Below are 18,300 nucleotides of genomic sequence, written 5' to 3' on the forward strand. Positions count from 1 at the left end.
TCAAATGTGTCATGCCATAGCTACACACAGAGATGTTGACCAGAAAATTAGCTGAATGAAAGAATTAAAGAATCAAACTAATCAGCTGGTCCTTAATTTATTTCGAGTGGTATAAAAAGGTGCAACTGTTTCCCTTAACCAGTTAACATATCGCCAAAATGGTAAACAAAGAGATACAGTATATCCTTCAGCTTCTCAACAAAGATAGATTGGTTCAACAGCGACATTCAAATTCTCTTCCTAGTCAAAAACCTTTCATACTAATGGTATTTTCATCAACAATGACTTGCTACATCCCAGATAGAACAGCTACACTAACACTTTGGGATGATGTATATTTGCCAACACTGATTATGTAAATCGTTGTCGCTGAGTGGTAGTGTACCTATGGCACAAGGCAAGGTATGGTCACTTGCATTGCTGTATGGACATAAGGACAAAAGAGTGTCACACTGTACTTGAATCATACCCTGGATGTGACTCTACGACTCACCAGTAAAACCAATTAATGCTTTGTAAATTCTTCAAATGGAACAAGATCATAGGTAATACTGTATATGAAAAGCTGGACATCATCGTCATTGCAAACGTTCAGAATAACATGGTTCATGCCTTATTCCCATGGCGTTTCCTGAAAGGGAGATAACTCTTGACAAAAGATGAAAGTCAAGTTGCAATATCATCAAAAATGATTGGAGGAACAATGCACAGGTTTTGGAAGTCATCTGCTAAAGTTCAGGCCTTGTATCCAGTTCCTCAAAGCGACCGCAGCACAAAAATGATCCTAATTCCCATCCGTTACTATGTGCTTACAACAGTCGTAGCACTTAGATCGCTTTGTGAAATTGAGCCCTGTTCTTGAAAAGGTCTTGTCTGAATTTATCATACTGAAGCTCAATGGGACAGCATCTCTATTCACTTCATCACAGAGTCACATCCATTGGTATGTGTAGTCACTGAGCAGCATGTGTAAGAATATACAGCAACAATATAGATATATATATATATTTATATATAAAGCTATTCACGGAACAGTTATATTTTCAAACATTGGAAACAACTGTACACAATGTTATGAAGATATGGGCTACTCTGATATCTAGTATAACAGTAAGGCAGAGCATGCCTCTAGTCTGTACACATCAGGCTGTCCATCATGACAGAGATGGTGTACATATTATGTACATGATATGTGCCTGCTGTGTCTATGTACAGTGCAGCTCCTGGGATCTGTTATATACATACGGTTGTATCGCATCATTAACAAGTGAGCAGTCAAACAAACATCCACAGTCACCTTTCACATGTATCTCCACAACACAATGCCGTCACAAAAATGACATCTCTTTTAAGGTTACGAAGCCCTGAACATAATGATCAAATTCCAGATTTGGCTGTACCAGTCGCATGGAGTTAACACTAGTTTCTGAAGTGATCAGCATTGGGTGATGATTTAAGTGATGATACAGGATTCGCAAACAATCATCCCTTTTTTGACTCTTTCAGGAACAAACATGGCACACAAGCTATGTTGGTAGTCCATGTCAAACATGCACACATGCTATTTACCTGGCAGCACAAAGAGGTACAAAACTACAGCACTATAGGTCAAGGAGTCCAATATTTCACTGCCCAGCAGTGGCTTTCATCATCAACACACTACATTCTCTGTATGGGACCGTCTACCTCACACTACCACAAACCCTTAAAGCCAGGTTTACTTACAGAGTCAGGGTGACATCAGCAGTGCAACTGTCCTTATCATTAACAAGTCACCACATCTTCCTTCTACAAGAGCATAGCACTAAACATATCAGTCAGTGTAAACAACCAGCTATAGGTCCAAGCTATGGAACACAACAAAGAGATTCTACATTATCCCATTAATGTGTTCCAATACTGTCATCAGTCTTCAACAATTCATGACAACCATTACAATAAGCACAGAAATTCTCAACAACGATTTGTGACTTCACCAAGGGTAAGTGTGTCACTATACACGTTCATTATACAGAGGATTCTTTCAAACAAGGTGCTGGCACTTCAATACTGCGTCTTGCCTGCATCTGTGCATGCATGTTTCCTTTGTGTATGTGTGGTCGATACCGCACTGGTCCTCGACTGGAATCTCTTCGGCCGTAACCATTGTAAACTTGGTCCCCAAAGCTTTTCACTGACATATTGTCTCTTGCATCAATATTTGAGCGACTGCGACTCTGCCTCTGACTGAGACTAGAGATTGACATGTTGTCCCGATCACGTGGCTCCATCGCGTAGCCATCCATCTGCCGCCGCTGCACAGTGTGGGGTCGGGGCGGTCTGGAATATGTGTTCATGTTATTGTCTGCCAAGGGGCGTTGTGTGTTGCGTGTTTGATCCATGAGAGCATCAATTCTCATCTGAATGTCACGACCAATTGTAGCAAACTTCTCAGGAATGTCTCTGTCTTCAGAATTCCGTGCAGAACCTTTGAACATAATTTCAAGATGTGATTCAAATGATTTCTAACAGGTAAAATTGTAACAATAAAAAATAATATTCAAATAAAGTCAGATTTTTATCCTTTGTAACAGTAATCAAAGTCAAGTCAAAGGAGTTTATTTGTAACAAGGCCAAGGGCCCATATACAAGATACAATATATATAGTTGACAAGAGTATACAGGTGAAGTCTAGAGTGTTTCTAAATACATATTTCTTTTTATATATGCATGGTAAATATAACACTGCCACACGTTTGATTAAATATTCCTGAGATGTATAAAAGAGACTTACAAATTTATGGATAGGAGGAAATTTACAAATTACAAAAGTATCTTGTTTTGATCATTTATGCACACAACATTAGATTTCATACATCAACCACTAAATCATATATAAACATGAGCATCACGGAAACACTTTTGCAAAGAACCTGTGATTTAAAGTTTCGTGACAAGCAATACAAAGATATCACTCTTCAAACTCAGCAACAAAGGATATAAGAAGTGAGCTCTACATTGCTAATTCAAATGAAACAGCAACTACATGTCTGAAACCAGGTCTGACATACCTGATGTCCTAGTGTCAATGGTGTTAATATCTCGATGCACAAGGGTCCTCTCCTCCGATAGCCTTTTTTCCTCAGACACTCTCCTCTCTTCATTTATTCTCCTTTCTTCAGATAATCTCCTCTCCTCCAACATTCTCCTCTCCACCAGGGCTCTTGATCCACTGGGCAATGGAGCAGCCATAACAGGACTTGGAGGCACAATCTGTTTCGACTCTGCCACCATGACTGACATCTTGTCTTGGGTCGTATGGGAGACCACCACAGGACCTTCACTGGAGCTGGGTCGTTGCCTAAGGTCTGATGAAGCTCTTGATGAATGGCTTGGGCTTTCATTGGGCGAGGATAGGTACCCTGAACCATTCACTGCTCTCACAGGGTGGGAAGAACTGTCACTTGTTATATGGGAAGGATGATTTGGACTGTCTGTGGAATCACGTGAAGAATATGAGTCTGTTGGAGGGCGTAGAGGGCGGTGGCTGTTGGCATTGTGGCAGACATTATGCCTTGTCCTTTCTTGTGATCTGTGGCTCCTCCTGAATGTACCACTCTCGTGGTCATGTCCGTTCAGAAGGTTCGAGGAATGGCTGTGCTTTTCAGCCAACTGAGGAGATTTGACACCGTACGCATCACCACTATGTCCAGAATTCCGGTTTATACTGAAACATGCACCCATCCCTTTATGAGCCTCAGGTTCAGAATGTTGCCGAACAAGTGGAGCTCGCACACGGAACTCCTGAGTTACCTCCCTTCCTCGTGATGTTGGACTGTGGTCATAATAATCTACTTCCTGTGGACTGTAGTTCTGCCTTCGTGGAGGTTGAGGTGTGAGAGGTCGCAAGATAGGTTTTATGGGATGTTCTCCCATTTCCCGTCTCAGTGTGTTTGGCGTCATGGGTTGAGAGTGGCGTGGGATCTGCTGGGGTGAGGAGGTGTCGAAGTGTACCGACTTTGCACTGGTAGGACTGGAAGGGCTGGGAGGAACATGGTTATTGTTATTGTTGTTGTTGTTGTTGGCGTACAAACGGAAGATCCAGTGTTTGCCAGTGTGTAAGTTCTGATTGCAACACTTGGAGAGACTGCGTCGTTGGTAAAAGAGCAGGTAGGCTGCTTTGGATGTTACTTGTGACTGGGGAATGTCCTTCACCCTTGTGTCGTCATACTCATGCCACTGACCATCGATAGGGTTCTTACAAAATGCTGCAAATAAACAAAGGAGGGCGGGAATAAATGAATAGTGTTTTACAATTTGGACAGTGATATGGCAAGTTTTATCAAACAAATTAATGGAGTAATACAAACTGCACCTTAGTATGGGAAACATAATACTGCATACAGTAACAGTGCTGGAGAATGGTTATTCCCACACAACAGGGCACAGAAGCTTATTCAACAGTACACAAAACATCCCACGCTTAGAGAAAAGTGGGTGAATGAGTTTAGTTTTAGGCTGCTTTTAGCAATATTAATTCCAGACACCAGAAATGGGCTTCAAACATTTGTACCCATTTGGAGAATAGAACCTGGGTCTTCAATGTGGCAAGCAAACACTTTAACCACTCAGCTACCCATCGTCTTCTCTTTATATAAAAGCAATAGTAATGGCAGAAATTTTCAAATTCATCGCAACTGCAAGAATTAACATAAAAGTGAAACTGTACATAAAGCATAATAAATCAAGCTGTAAATCACGCTTGGTAGATTCTGTCCAACAGATAATGGACAATCTTCTTTGGTACATGCCCATACCTGTGTAATGGCCGCCATTCATGTTGCCATAGTGATTACATACAGCAAACAGATCATACAGCATGTCATCATCCCTGCCTACTGTACTGTCCTTTCCACTGGTCAGTTTGTGTCCTGGGTGACCATTCTGCATATCGTCCCTCTGGACCACATGTTCAGTCATGTTCAGGTCACCAACAGGGAAGTTCACCAAGGTGTTCAGCTTGTTCCTTCTCATGCCCACCTAGAAACATCACACAAAACACTTCAATAAGCCACAAGCTGATACAAACAATCTTCCACAGGCCAACACTCTGTGAGCTGTGGCAGATAAACATGTTTCTGCCCTGAACATGCAACACACCTACTTGGAATATTGTAGGGGTTTCCATTCTGTACACTGAAACATATAACTGTACTTATTTCCAGTTGATGGCTTAATGTCTGCTTGAAAGATGCAGACTTGAGACCAATACACTGTTTAATGAGAAGCAATGTGTATCTGAATGTTTGAATTTGTAATATGTAGTTTGTGTTCTGAATGTGATAAAACCAGCTCTGTCAATCAGAGGTGTATTTTGTGATGAAAAACCTTTGACTGACCTATCAGAATCAAGATTTTTTTAAGAAGTCTTCGCTGAATGCCACCCTTCAAGTGTATTGCAATTCCCCTTGACTACTGTATTTGGTATTAACCCACTTTGTTAGCTCGACACATGAAAATTATGATTCCTTCACTAACTTCTGGTCATCTTGACAGCTCACCTGTTTGAACCTCTTAAGGTGTATAACTAGGACATCCGGCAATGACCACAGACCAAGTGTTTTGATGGTGCCCTGTTGCTGCTTCTTACAGTGTGGACAAAGCCAGGCGTCGTCACCACTCAACTGAAATTAAACGGTCTTTCATCATCACAGTCTAGAATGCTTAATTCAGTGTATGAATTTTCCAAAGCAATGTTATCACATATATTCTGTTCTTAGATTCGATTAAGACTGACATGAGATGCAGCACTTTGGTTCACACCCACATTTGTGTGTCAACATTATGTATGAGGAATGTCTACTTTGGCAAGATCAGCAGTGTAGTAATGACCATCTTGGATTCCACCTCACAGGCTGATCTTATTAGCAAGGTGACATTCGTTTGTGTCAAGGCTTTGAGCTTGGTAACACACGAGGTACACATCAGTGGTCAATAATGCGAGCAGCATCCCTACATAGTAGCCATTTTAGAAGTCACTCAGGACAAGTTGAAGAAGAAATGTCACATACAATTAGAACATATATTCTATCCTTGATCTTAGCTAGCCGACACTGTATCTTCACAAGCCAATGTTTTGCATGTTTAACTGACGCACCTTCTCCTCCTGTGTGTAGAGTTTGAAGCACTCATCTAGTGATGCTGTCGGACTTAGGTGCTGTGAGATACGGAGGTGGTGGACTGATGTGTGTTCATCAATGTTATCATCATCGTCTACAACAAACCTGCAAGGCACAACCAAGAGCTGCAAAAGTCTGAACAGCTGTCCCTCAAAGTTAACACTTTTACTCATTTCAACCAGCAACATTCCCCAGGTAACACTACCAAATCAGGCACACATGTGGCCATTCAACTACATGCTGAAGACGCAATATTAAGAATAAATCCAAAGGAATGTTTAAAAATCAACAACAGATACTGAGCACAACTGGCTGACAAGAACAACTGCTGCAATTTAGCCTGGTGTTGTTTTGTCATAACCACACTATCAAGGTGAATGATACATATTTTCAAAAATAAAACACTCTTTTCAGCTGGCTAATTTCACAAATGACTCTTCAACATTTTCAGTCATAGTGGTGCTGTTAATATGCCTATCATTTTACAATCGTGAGTGAGTTGGGTTATACACTCATTCTTCAAAATGTGACCATGACTTCATTTCATCACATGGCAAACTGTCATGAAGAAGACAAGACATACGCCTCTTTAATCTGTGTGTCCCATTCAGCCATCAATTTGACATGGACAGGCCCATAGTCTTCTCCATAGTATGTCATTACTCTGAAACAGATCACAACATTTCATGACAATTTTGAATTCAGAAACAATCCTATTTTCCAAGACATGAAAGTAACAAACATACATAAATGTGTAAAACTATACAATTACAGACAAAAATCACTACCAACAGTCACAAGTACAAGTCATATTGAAACAATCTGTTTGAATTTGTATTGCAAACCCAGCCAATAAAAGCTGATAGATTGTTAGTTAGAAATTGTTAGTAAAGTAATGTCATGAGACCTGTTTATTACAGCAGGCTTGAATTGTTTCTTTCAGAATGATTCCCTATACCACATTAAGTAATACAGCAAATATTCCTGCTGTGAAAGTCTACTGACCTGTCCACTGCCTGTGAGTATAGAGGCATTTCCACATCAAGAGGGAGGTACGCCTTGCTGGGGTGACAGTCCACGACTTGTAAGTTGAATAATACTGATTTCTGCAAGAACCAACAACCACAAATATAGAGTGAAAACAGTCTGATTCACACTCCCTGAACCACACTTTTCTCCCTTACACCAGTCCTTGATAAAGAAAGTCCAGATTTTAGATCGTGACGTGTATCATAAGTGTGTGAAATTTGGGTAGACTAACTTAAAATTATTTTACAGAATGTTAGTCGTCCACTGAGAAGTGAAATAATAACTGGAACAAACCTTGTTCCAATACGCCCACCTCACTTCAAGGAGAAATATTTTATTGTTTGCTAAGTTTAATTCTCTAATGATACTATTAGTCATTCACATTTATCCCCTCATTTTCTGCTATGCAGCTTCTGCTATCTCAAAGGGAGATAACTCATACCTGGCTGAGTGCTTCTGGCTTCACTGCATCCCCCATGTAGTGCAGTATTTCTTTCTGGAGGCGCTTGTAGGTGAAATCTCGTGGTACTCGCAAAACACATGGACTGCAGAAGCGGAAACTGAAATAACAAGAACCAGGATGATAATAATCAACCATAATATATTTATGAATGCAATTTCTCCTGGAGGATCACAGTAGTTATATTTCAAAAGTTTAAGTCAAACCTGAACCATCCTTCTATAGCTTAAGAAATCAAATTTTAAGAACATAAACATATTTAGAAAACTGACATTTGGAAGAATAAAAATAGTTTACACAAAGCATACTTAACCATCAAATCAAGCTGTCATACATGATCATTTTCAGACATAATTGTAGTCATCCTGTGACAAGGTTTCGCCATTTTCTGGTAAACATACAGGTGTATTTGCAGAAGTGTAAGTAGTCAGGTAAATTTCAATTTGATTTCTGTGCTTACAATTAATATTACCATATCAAATAATAACTGCCATATGGCAACAAGAAGTCAGTAGAAATTAGCACATTTGGTGCAGCGATATCTGAGAAAAAACTAGAAAAGACACATGGGCATGATGATGCTGTGATGATTGTGATGACAGAGGTATCATCAGAATCCATTGTCCATTACATGTGCAAGACTTACACATATATAATTGTTTTATCAATCTTATCATTATTGCTGCACTTTAATTAGTTGCTCAAATGTTATTGCATTCATTTCCTATGTATGTAAAACATTTAACCATGTCAACCAAAGCAGTCTACTTCCAGTTAATATCCTCCAGTTAAAGGTTTCCTGACCTTCAATACATTAGGTGTTTACTCTCAAACACACCATAAACAACTGTGCAAACGTATTGCTCATTCATACAAACATAACTTTATACTTAAAAACAAGCCATTATGAATGTATTTCACATGTCTGTGATGTGTCAAACACACTCGTCATGTCAAAAAGTAAGATGTCTGAAAAAATAAGAAGAAAGTTAGAAAATCCCAGGAACAGTGAAGGGTATTTTCTACTTGCTTATTGTATCATTTTGAATATGACTGTGCATAGAAATTCCTGCATATCCCACTGTAAAATCACCTTCAGAGGCCAAAGGCCAACATGAAAGAAAACAGCAAACATAAGGTAAATGCTGATTCCCACAGATTGTAAATCAGTTTTTCAATTCATTCATCAATGAAACCCAAAATACATATTCAATCTTTAGTTCAGTATAACCTGTCTTTGAGTAACAATCCTACTTGGAGTGTGGACAATGGGCATGGTAATATATTATACCCATTCAGTTACTTACAGTCCTTGTGGGCTGGTCGACTTCTCCACATGTACTAGAAGGATGTGTATGAAGGGAGTCTCATAGCGGGAGGAAGCACTGGCGGGGTCATTGTCTGGCAACGTTTCAAATGCATAAACTGTTTCTGTCTCTGGGATGTCAGAAAGAGGCTGGTCATCCCCATACGTTGTGCGGAATCCCTCCTCTGACATCTGACATAGGACAATCTGTAAAATACAAGGTTACCGCTACAGGTAATCTTTCACCGGACTGTGGATATTTCAGTGAGAACATGTCTTTTTTGTCTTATGCTGCAATCAGCAATTAAACAGAAAATAATATGCAGTCTATAGATAATGGCATCTTGGCTACAGAAGATAAACTATGATTGATGTCATGGGCAAACTCCCCTTCCATTGGTGCTCCGTTATAAACAATCATCCAACAGCCACACACACACACCCTTGCCATCCAATCCCTGCTTTAATAAGCTCAGGACACAAATACAGGACTTGAAATCACCTACAGATATACAAGAAATGCTGTGATGCTGGGCCCTTATTCTCAAAATGTTTACAGCCCTGAGAACTTTGATCATTGCCATTGTGTTAAGAATGGGCTTAAGAAGTTCATAAGGCTACATACAGTTTGAGAATGGCTAGCCAGATGTGAAACTGCTACAGCAAGCAATCTTTGAACAGCAGAATTTACAAGTAATATTTCTCCTGGTACATAGCAATGATAACCTCAGGTTCAATGCTGATGCACATACCCTGTCTGCACGACTAAAACTGGTATATTGTGGTTACAATGAAAGTTCTAGTTTCTGCGACTCCCTTACTATGGACTGTTCCCGAAGACCAAAGAATAGTGTTTTCCATTCCATGGTCCCATTTCACAAAACTTTCATAAGTCTAATATGTTTTAACATTTCTCAAAGCATTCATACTTCCAATACTGTAACACTGACTTACAATGGTCCTAGCGCTACAAGAGATTTGTTAAACAAGGCCCAGGTTTAATGCTGTTGACAACAGCAAGAAACTTACTCACTCATATCTGCTAGTTTACACATGTCCTATCCCCAGCAGCAGATTAAGACATTTCCTGTATTCATACAAACAAGTAACTGTGCCCAGAGACAAATGTCATTAAGTCATTTTCATGGTTTTTGACACCATCACAAAATTTTTAACCATTTTTTAGACATTTTCGTAACAACCCCGGATGACATCAATGTCCTTGAACTGAACCAATCTCAACCCATGTAGCATGAAATACGTCGCTGAAAACCACATCTCTTACCAGCCCTTTTCCTACAATTCAAATGATTCATGGTCTTAGCCTAGTGTTAATTTCCTTCCCTTCATGGAAGCAATTTTCCTCAACTCCAATCTCCTTCTTGCCTAAACCTATTCAACTGCCTTTCATAACCTATCCCCCACCTCTCCCTTCGTAATCAATATGATGTATAACCAGCATGGACATGAAACCACCATCATCAGCAACATGGTCCACTGCAGCAAACTCACTTAGGTTCCTATCCCAGATCAATATAAACAGCCTTATCTACAGATTGTTTGTACTTATCTACTGTTTGGAGGCCACAAAGGACCCTTTTCTGCATCCAACATCCTGCCCTAGTCATTACCAAGACATTATGTTTAGATCATCAAGTATGTTGCTTTGCTTTCTGATTGCAAGGTGGTTTCTCTAGGGATTCAGCAACTACTTGTGTAAATCGAGTGTGTCTGTGTGCTTGCTACAAAGTTAGAGCAACAAGTTGTCTGTTTGTAAATATCTGTCATACTGCATGAATACACTACAAGAAAAAAGCCAGCCTAATTTCTTGAAGTTGTCTTATGCCAAAGTGAGTGAGTGAGTGAGTGAGTGAAATAGTCAGTGAGAATAATATCTAAAGAGCCTTACATCATAATAATAATTATTCAAAAAGTGGTAGAGATCAACATGTCATGATGTATGCTAGCCCGAACCTGTAATTTCACTGACCTACACCTTTTTTGAGCCATGGAGTGAGATATTGACCCTTTGACACTGTGGACAGCAAAGCATAACCAGCAACATGGCCTTATGAAATAATGAACATTCACATTTGTTGCTGACCATCTACGTTTCATTTTTTTTAACAAAGAACATTATATCTGCTTTGAGCATGACTAACTATAATTGATCAAAAAACTGTAACCACTTACATTTCTATTTTCTTCCTGCCCACATATTGACAATAGTATTGGTTTTCGGTTATTATCCAACTGAACAAATTCACCAGCAAAAGAGGGTTTTTCGCTTGATCAGTCATCTGAACAACATGAAGCTGTTAGATAAGCTTCCCTACAAAGATGAAATCTATAATTCATGAAAAGGCATTAGAAGAGGCCATGCTCATTGAATTTCAATCAGTTGATTGTTGGCGATACCTCCAGTTGGCAGCTAACTCTAGACACATCACAGTAACCTTGTATCCAAGAGATAAATACTATCTTTTCTTATGAATAAGATATTACTAATTAACCGCTAGGGTTCAACAATGGCGTTAAATATCTTAAGGGAAAAGCTAGTCTGGAGTAGTTTTCAATAAAAATATATAGCCTTGTGCTGTTTGTCACATGAAAATAGTATCATGCTTCTGTTATGGAACAATGTAGTGTATCTTATTTCAGTAAACAGCTGTCAATATGATGCATTGATCTGCAAGAAAGGTTTTATGAAACAATACAAAAACACTTCTCTGTCTTCAGGATATCAATAATACAACATGAAACTATGTGACAAATGATCAGGGAATCTTCACTGAATAATTGGCTTTTTCCACCACTTCATTTATTTAATTATGAAACATCCTTCTATGCTATGTTTAAACATGCCATAGCTTCCTAACTGTTAAGGGTGTTCTGAACATTAATCAGATGAGCCCTGTTTACAACATTTATTGTATAATGATATACTGCCTTCCTGACTCGATTCAGGAGGCTAATTTGACCCCAATCGCCCAAAGGTCTATGCATCTTTTTCAGTAGAACTCAGCATTATAATATGGAATCATTATAAAAAAAATATTGTTTCTAAAGTTGCTGACCACTCATATACATATAGTGGTAAGTCAATTATTTCACTTTTTTTCCAACACAAAAAACATCTTCCACTATCAAAATTGGAAAACTCTCCAAAATAAGAGGCCACCCAATTCTAGTACTTACTGTGCAGAACATTTAAAAAAAACCATTTCTCGAATACATCTGTGAAGTGATTTGAAACAGGCATTTGAAGCATTTATTTACACATCAACAAAAAGCTCATTTGCCAATGCACATAGCTGAAGTAAGATAAGCATATGCCAGGGATTCAATCCTTCACAGCGGTGGTACAAAATGTAAGCTTACATAAACCCTTGAAGAACATAAGCTTTCTTCAGGAGCCTTCTCAGTTCACAAATGCTTCCTGCTGTGAGGGTTCTTACAGAAATTACTTCAATACAGCCACAGTGCTTTTTAGTGAAACAGGAAGACACTATGCATATCTGTCTGGAATCCAATAAGATCATCAGTACATGGGGAATTATAAGCAGATACAACTGTGCAAACGACCCTAGGAGTTTCTCCCAGTCCACTAAATAGCTTTGTGGTTTCTACAAAGCTAATGGGAGTGGAAAATCAATGGCCATCCAATGAAGATGCTTACTTTCTTCCTTTTCAGCCATGCATGTACACAATATGAGAGCCGACGGGAGACAATGGCCAAAGATAGCTTTTCATTAAAGGCCATTTACCTTTTATCTACACAAAACCTCTTGTTAAGTTATTAGTGTGCCATATAACATCTCCATTTTGTAGATGAACTTCTAGCCTGCTATCAAAGAGATTTTCTGTCAATGCATCCTCAATTTTTAAGGAAGAGTATAAAAATTATCTTTGAAGACTTATAACATACCTGTTTTATTATCAGACAGGTAGTTTTTGCTTTGATATAATATCTAATGGATATTTTAATCGATAACATAAAATGTGGAAAAATTAAGCCATTTCACATCAAATATTTTGTCACTTTATAAAAATCACTTTGAATTATCAGTTTGATTTTTCAGTGTAATCCAAACATTACACTTCACACAACCAGTGGGCATTACGCAAAAGACTTAAAGTCAAAGTCTTCATTTAATTACCACACGCCTTTCTGTTTGACATCAACATCACATTCACATTCTATGTGTCAGAGACGGGTTTTGCTCCATCTATCTGTCAAGAAGCCAGTAGAATGTCAGGTAAACAAACCATAACCCAGATTTCTCCAAGAAAAAAACACAAACCAGGCATACATAGGACATGCTTGACTGAGCATCTCACTAGAACTAGGCTACAGATAGAAGTCTGTAAACAGGTTTGTAACTTTTAAGACAATGATAGATAGCAAAATAAAAATAGCTGATAATTCCTACATCAATCCATGCGCAGTCACCCAAATATATGTGCTTTTTCAATTCAACCGCCTTGTTGAAAAAGAAGCAAGTAGTTTCAAAGACTGCTTATAATGCACTGCAGAGGTACATTACCATGAATTGTCCAAAGAGGTTAATTATATTTTTAGAGCTATGATCTCAGGTTAAGTGGATGTTGCGAGATGTCATACATCTTTTCATTGCAGTCTGGATTGTCAAAATCAAGGAACAAAAAGAAACAGAAATGTCATAAATGGTCTTAATTCCCATCCCAAACACCCTTCAGAGACTGACATCCAAATGGATAGCAACAATCTTCACCAGGTGTTACATTTTCCTTTTGTTCTGTGTCAGCTGTAAACAAAGATGACAGGCCATCTGGGTTTAAAACACACACAGCATAATTCTAACTGCCTTGACAACCATGATTAGTTACAATCACTTAAACCAGACACAATGTATTAATTAATACAATACAAATGTTTATAGCCTGTCTCACAATCCCCAAACCACATTATTTTCCTTACGGCCAAGCCCGCTCTGCCATGCTAAAGCCTTACATGAACTTGATAAAGGAAGGCTAGATATCCTCAGGTTCCTCTGAATTTCTGCTTTCTGGGGCTCCTTTTCTATTTATATGGATTAGTTGGATACTATCAAAATTTTATATATTCAGAGAGTGAGCACTTGTCTAATATGTATACTACTGCAGGTCATGAGTTGAAATCAGACCACAATCTACTGTGCACCTGTGATGTCAACATCTTTCCAGGTCACTGTGATAGATCAGTACTCTTATTCAGGTTTTGAAGGATTTGATAAATAGATAAATCCTGAATAGAAGATAACAACATCAACATGAGACATCAACACTCATACAACAGTTCCTAAAATGGACTCATAATACTTGTTTGCCTTGCCTGCTATCTAAAAATTGTTCAGAAAATAATTCGACATTCCACATGCTTCACAAGGATCAGGAACAGAGTTGCCATCTACCAACAGGTTAAGTAGCAGATCCCATTTCGGTACACCCCCCACCCCCCACCCCTACAGAATTTAGCAAGTCTAACACTCACTGTCAACTTATGTTAATGAACAGAGTTAAAACACACTTGGTATGCAGCCTGAAGTATTTTGAGATTACCATGTTACTAACACAACAGCGTTCTACATCAAGGCAGTCCCTGTGTCCTTCAGGTCTCCTCCCTTGGTATTCAAGGTCAACAGAGTGTGTGAGTGTGTGAGTGAGCGAGTCAGTGAATGAGTGAGTGAGTGAAAGTGTGGTTGTACTCAGCAATATTCCTTCTATATGGACACTCAAAGTTACAAATCCATCCTGCTGCATGAAGTGATGGTAACATTATATCATACCAAGTGCTTAACGTCAAATACTGGACGGAGGTCTACAGGCAGGCAGACATCACCGACAACATTTCGATGAGTTCACTGTTATGTACACCAACAACCATTGGGGGATAAGTGACAAACCGACTAAATAAAAGCTGAACAACCTTATTTGAAACATACCGAGTCTGCCTACAGCAGTGATGGAATTTTTTCACTTAGTTAGAACCTATATCTATAAAGAACTGTGTTGATTATAGAAGTGACACACGAGACAAGATCACAAGTGAGAGCATTCATTCCCTGGCCTCAAACAGATTAAATTTCCATACTTTTTCCTTACAGAACAAATCACACGCAGCATGGCATCTCCATTGTCTACAATTTCCTACTGTTGAAAATACCACAGAAAGCTCAACTTTGAAACAAAGGATTAAATGGCAGCCACAAGAGAAGAACTTCTCATTAGAAGAAATATCCTAGTGATGCAAAAAGTTGCTTAGAAATATTTTCAGTAATTATCGCTATCTCTTAGAAATAAAATATAAAGGCAATATACCTGTCACAAATGACTCTAGTGAAACTGTGCATGGTCAAATGACCTTCCTGCAGAAATATACTGTTATCAATATTACATAGGATTTAAGCTGTGTAAGATTTTCAGACACTGATGCGATATCTGTTGATTACTGTGACAAGTTATCTGTAAAATCATGGATGACACATGGATGCTGACATGTAAAGGACACCAAATGTTAAAAGCAGCCTGTAGGCCTCCATGTGGATAAGGTCTTTTCCTTCCATCATCTTCCATGGTGCTTGTATCCCTGTTCAAGCTTACTGACCTTCTATCACTGAACAAGTCTTCATGAATTGATGGTATTTGGTGCTATAACTAAACCTGAACTGAAAGAAATGTGCTCTCCAGTCTAAGAGAATGAAAATATATGTAACTGAAGTGTCTGAGACCATGAAAGACGTCAGTATTATCCTTATCCTTGCTGACTCCAGTGGCACAACAGTAAACCTCAAAGATACACTCTGAAACACTGCAGCGTCCAAATAAGCTCAAAGAACCACTGTGCACATATTCCGTCGACTTAATCTTCAGATTCAACAATTGTCATGATTGCATCAGAAGTAAAACTAATATTGTTTGTTCAGAAAGTCGCTAAATACATACATAAACAAGTTACATAATATTCAATCTCCAATACTTGTTCAAACATATTGGTTTTTAAACTTAAGAAGAACTTATGGAATTATGGTCTGTTTTTGATGTAACTGTGGGTTTTGAGATACAAATGCAACAAGACCAATACAAAACACAACAAAATACAACATATTCTTCAGGGATGTCTTGAGAATCCCTCTACACTCATGGATGACATAGACCCATGGTGAGTTAGTCATGGGCTGTAATGTCAAGACATGAGTTATCTCCCCTTTTCCAGCTATACCAAGTTCCCCCCTCCCAACAAACTCCACCCCCATCGACAACACTATCAATTACTTCCCTTGTGACTCACACAAATACTATCTCCACCTTGAGTGAAGTTGAGATATGATTACAGTTATTCTCCACAAAGGAAGCACAAGCCAAGGTGAATTCAAGAAACAATACTTGAACTGTCTGAGCTGTAGGTATCAGTAGGGTTGGGGCTGAATAGTTATTGTTTAAGAACAACCAGTAAATGAAAATTAATTTCAGCAAAAACATTTTGATACGTCAACATATGTGTCACCTCAATATTGATATCAGATACTGTGTTTGATATGGTTGTGGAACATTAAATGAATTTTTCCTGGCTGAGTTTCCTATCAACATCTTCACAAGCATACAGTTTTAAAAGAGAAGATACAACCCCAGAAACGTAAGTCACATGAAACACTTATTTGTTCTAATTACCATTAATACATCATCTAGAAATTCTTCATCTTAACAGACATACACAAGAGTATATCACAGTTAATATAAAATGTTACTTAGGGCAGCATTTCTTTTTTTTTGTCTTTCTCATTGCCCAACAGACCCAACTAATTTTATTGCCGAATTCTATCATCCGCTGCCACACGGCCAAAGAATGTGAGAAACTGTAATAAAAATTACAATTAATGAGAATCATGGAACAATAATCAGATAATTTTGTCTTTATCAAGTTTTTCATTTCATTGTTTTTATCCCCCGACCAACCTATGCTCAGAATTTTGTGGCTACATGAAACATTAAAAAAAATTATGCCCTTATTCCAAATTATCTGACTTACAAAACTAGAATATCACAACTAGAATATCGCATAAAAGATACAAAGAAAAAGTATTAGATATTCAGATGTTAAAAATATTATCTAGACAAACAGCAGTGCACAAAAAATCAATAGATCATTTGAAAAAAAATGAATGTAACTTTGTCCTCTGTGTATATAAAGAAGGACCTTTTTAAGTTCAAACGTCAGATTTACAACTAATATCAAAACATATTAACCTATATTACACCCTAAACCACATGTGTAACCAAGCAATCACCTTCAATGGTCATGTTAACAGTGCAGCCATTTACATAACCAAAACAAAGTGAGACACTTACACAAAATTATAACATACTAATTGACAGTTGCGACTAATTTACGATTGGTAATGATTGTTTCTGCACCTGACCTGGCTTGAAAGAAGCAGACTTGATGGATGAGCACAGGGAGGACAAGGTCAAGAACATAACGTACACTGTTTATCATCTCAACTGGCTGACAAGCATGCCCTATTACCATACCACTGTCACGATTCTGCCTTCCATTAAGACAGAGTTAACTGTGCAGACAATGTTTCTTTCCAATCATTGGTATTCATAACAAGGTCATTCTGACAATTTAACAAACCTCGAGCTGTCTCTCACCATTAGTTTCTGCTTCGAAAATATTTCCTTTACATCATCAACACTATTTGTAAAAACAACTTAATTTGTTGTTAAAGACTGTTTCAATATGGAATCTTTGAAGAATGGTAGCCATTCAGTGTAGGCTCAGCTCATTTGGCTGTAGAGAAAGTATATGTCACAAGATTCAACCAGCATACACTATGATCATTGATGGCAGAAGATTTAACCAATATAGAAGCACTATGATCATCATTGATGGCAGGGGATACCTGCAGAGGCTTACCCAGTCTCACAGTCCCTGAACCACATTATTTTCCGTACTGGTAAGTACTCTCTAAAGCCTTGGGTATCCCCGGGGCTCCTTTTCTATTTATATGGATTAGTTTGTTACTATCAAAAATGTACCCATGTCTTATTAATTTAACAGTACTGTGGACTGTCATAAGGCACCAATGTTAGGCATAAAACCCAAATATTCCAGTCAAAGACTTGCTACAATGTACTGGTACCCATGTTCCACATTGTTCACACTGCAGAGTGAGCCAACCTTTTACCCATCCAGATACTTAACTGTGCCCAATCATTTATGTGTGCAAATGAGATGAGATAGCTGAACAGCCCTATCATGGATGAGTAGCATTTGATTAAAGCAGCTGCTCTACCAAACATACAGAGCAAAACAATGACTGTAG

At 38.4% G+C, this 18,300-nt stretch overlaps 1 protein-coding gene across 1 annotated transcript in view; it reads right to left on the reverse strand.

Moving 5' to 3' along the window:
* Positions 1-1,936: 1,936 nt before the first annotated feature.
* LOC137284738 (ubiquitin carboxyl-terminal hydrolase 43-like) overlaps positions 1,937-18,300 on the reverse strand; it is a 39,741-nt gene continuing 23,377 nt past the window's right edge. Inside the window, exons 3-11 of the mRNA XM_067816668.1 lie at positions 8,955-9,160; positions 7,630-7,747; positions 7,164-7,264; positions 6,742-6,822; positions 6,137-6,263; positions 5,541-5,663; positions 4,797-5,019; positions 3,051-4,247; positions 1,937-2,467 (exon numbers count right to left, since the gene is read on the reverse strand). Coding sequence (XP_067672769.1) covers positions 2,007-2,467; positions 3,051-4,247; positions 4,797-5,019; positions 5,541-5,663; positions 6,137-6,263; positions 6,742-6,822; positions 7,164-7,264; positions 7,630-7,747; positions 8,955-9,160 — 2,637 coding nt within the window. The 3' untranslated portion in view covers positions 1,937-2,006. The remainder of the gene's footprint in view (positions 2,468-3,050; positions 4,248-4,796; positions 5,020-5,540; positions 5,664-6,136; positions 6,264-6,741; positions 6,823-7,163; positions 7,265-7,629; positions 7,748-8,954; positions 9,161-18,300) is intronic.

The sequence above is a fragment of the Haliotis asinina genome, chromosome 5 (assembly GCF_037392515.1).
Source record: "Haliotis asinina isolate JCU_RB_2024 chromosome 5, JCU_Hal_asi_v2, whole genome shotgun sequence".
NCBI lineage: Eukaryota > Metazoa > Mollusca > Gastropoda > Lepetellida > Haliotidae > Haliotis > Haliotis asinina.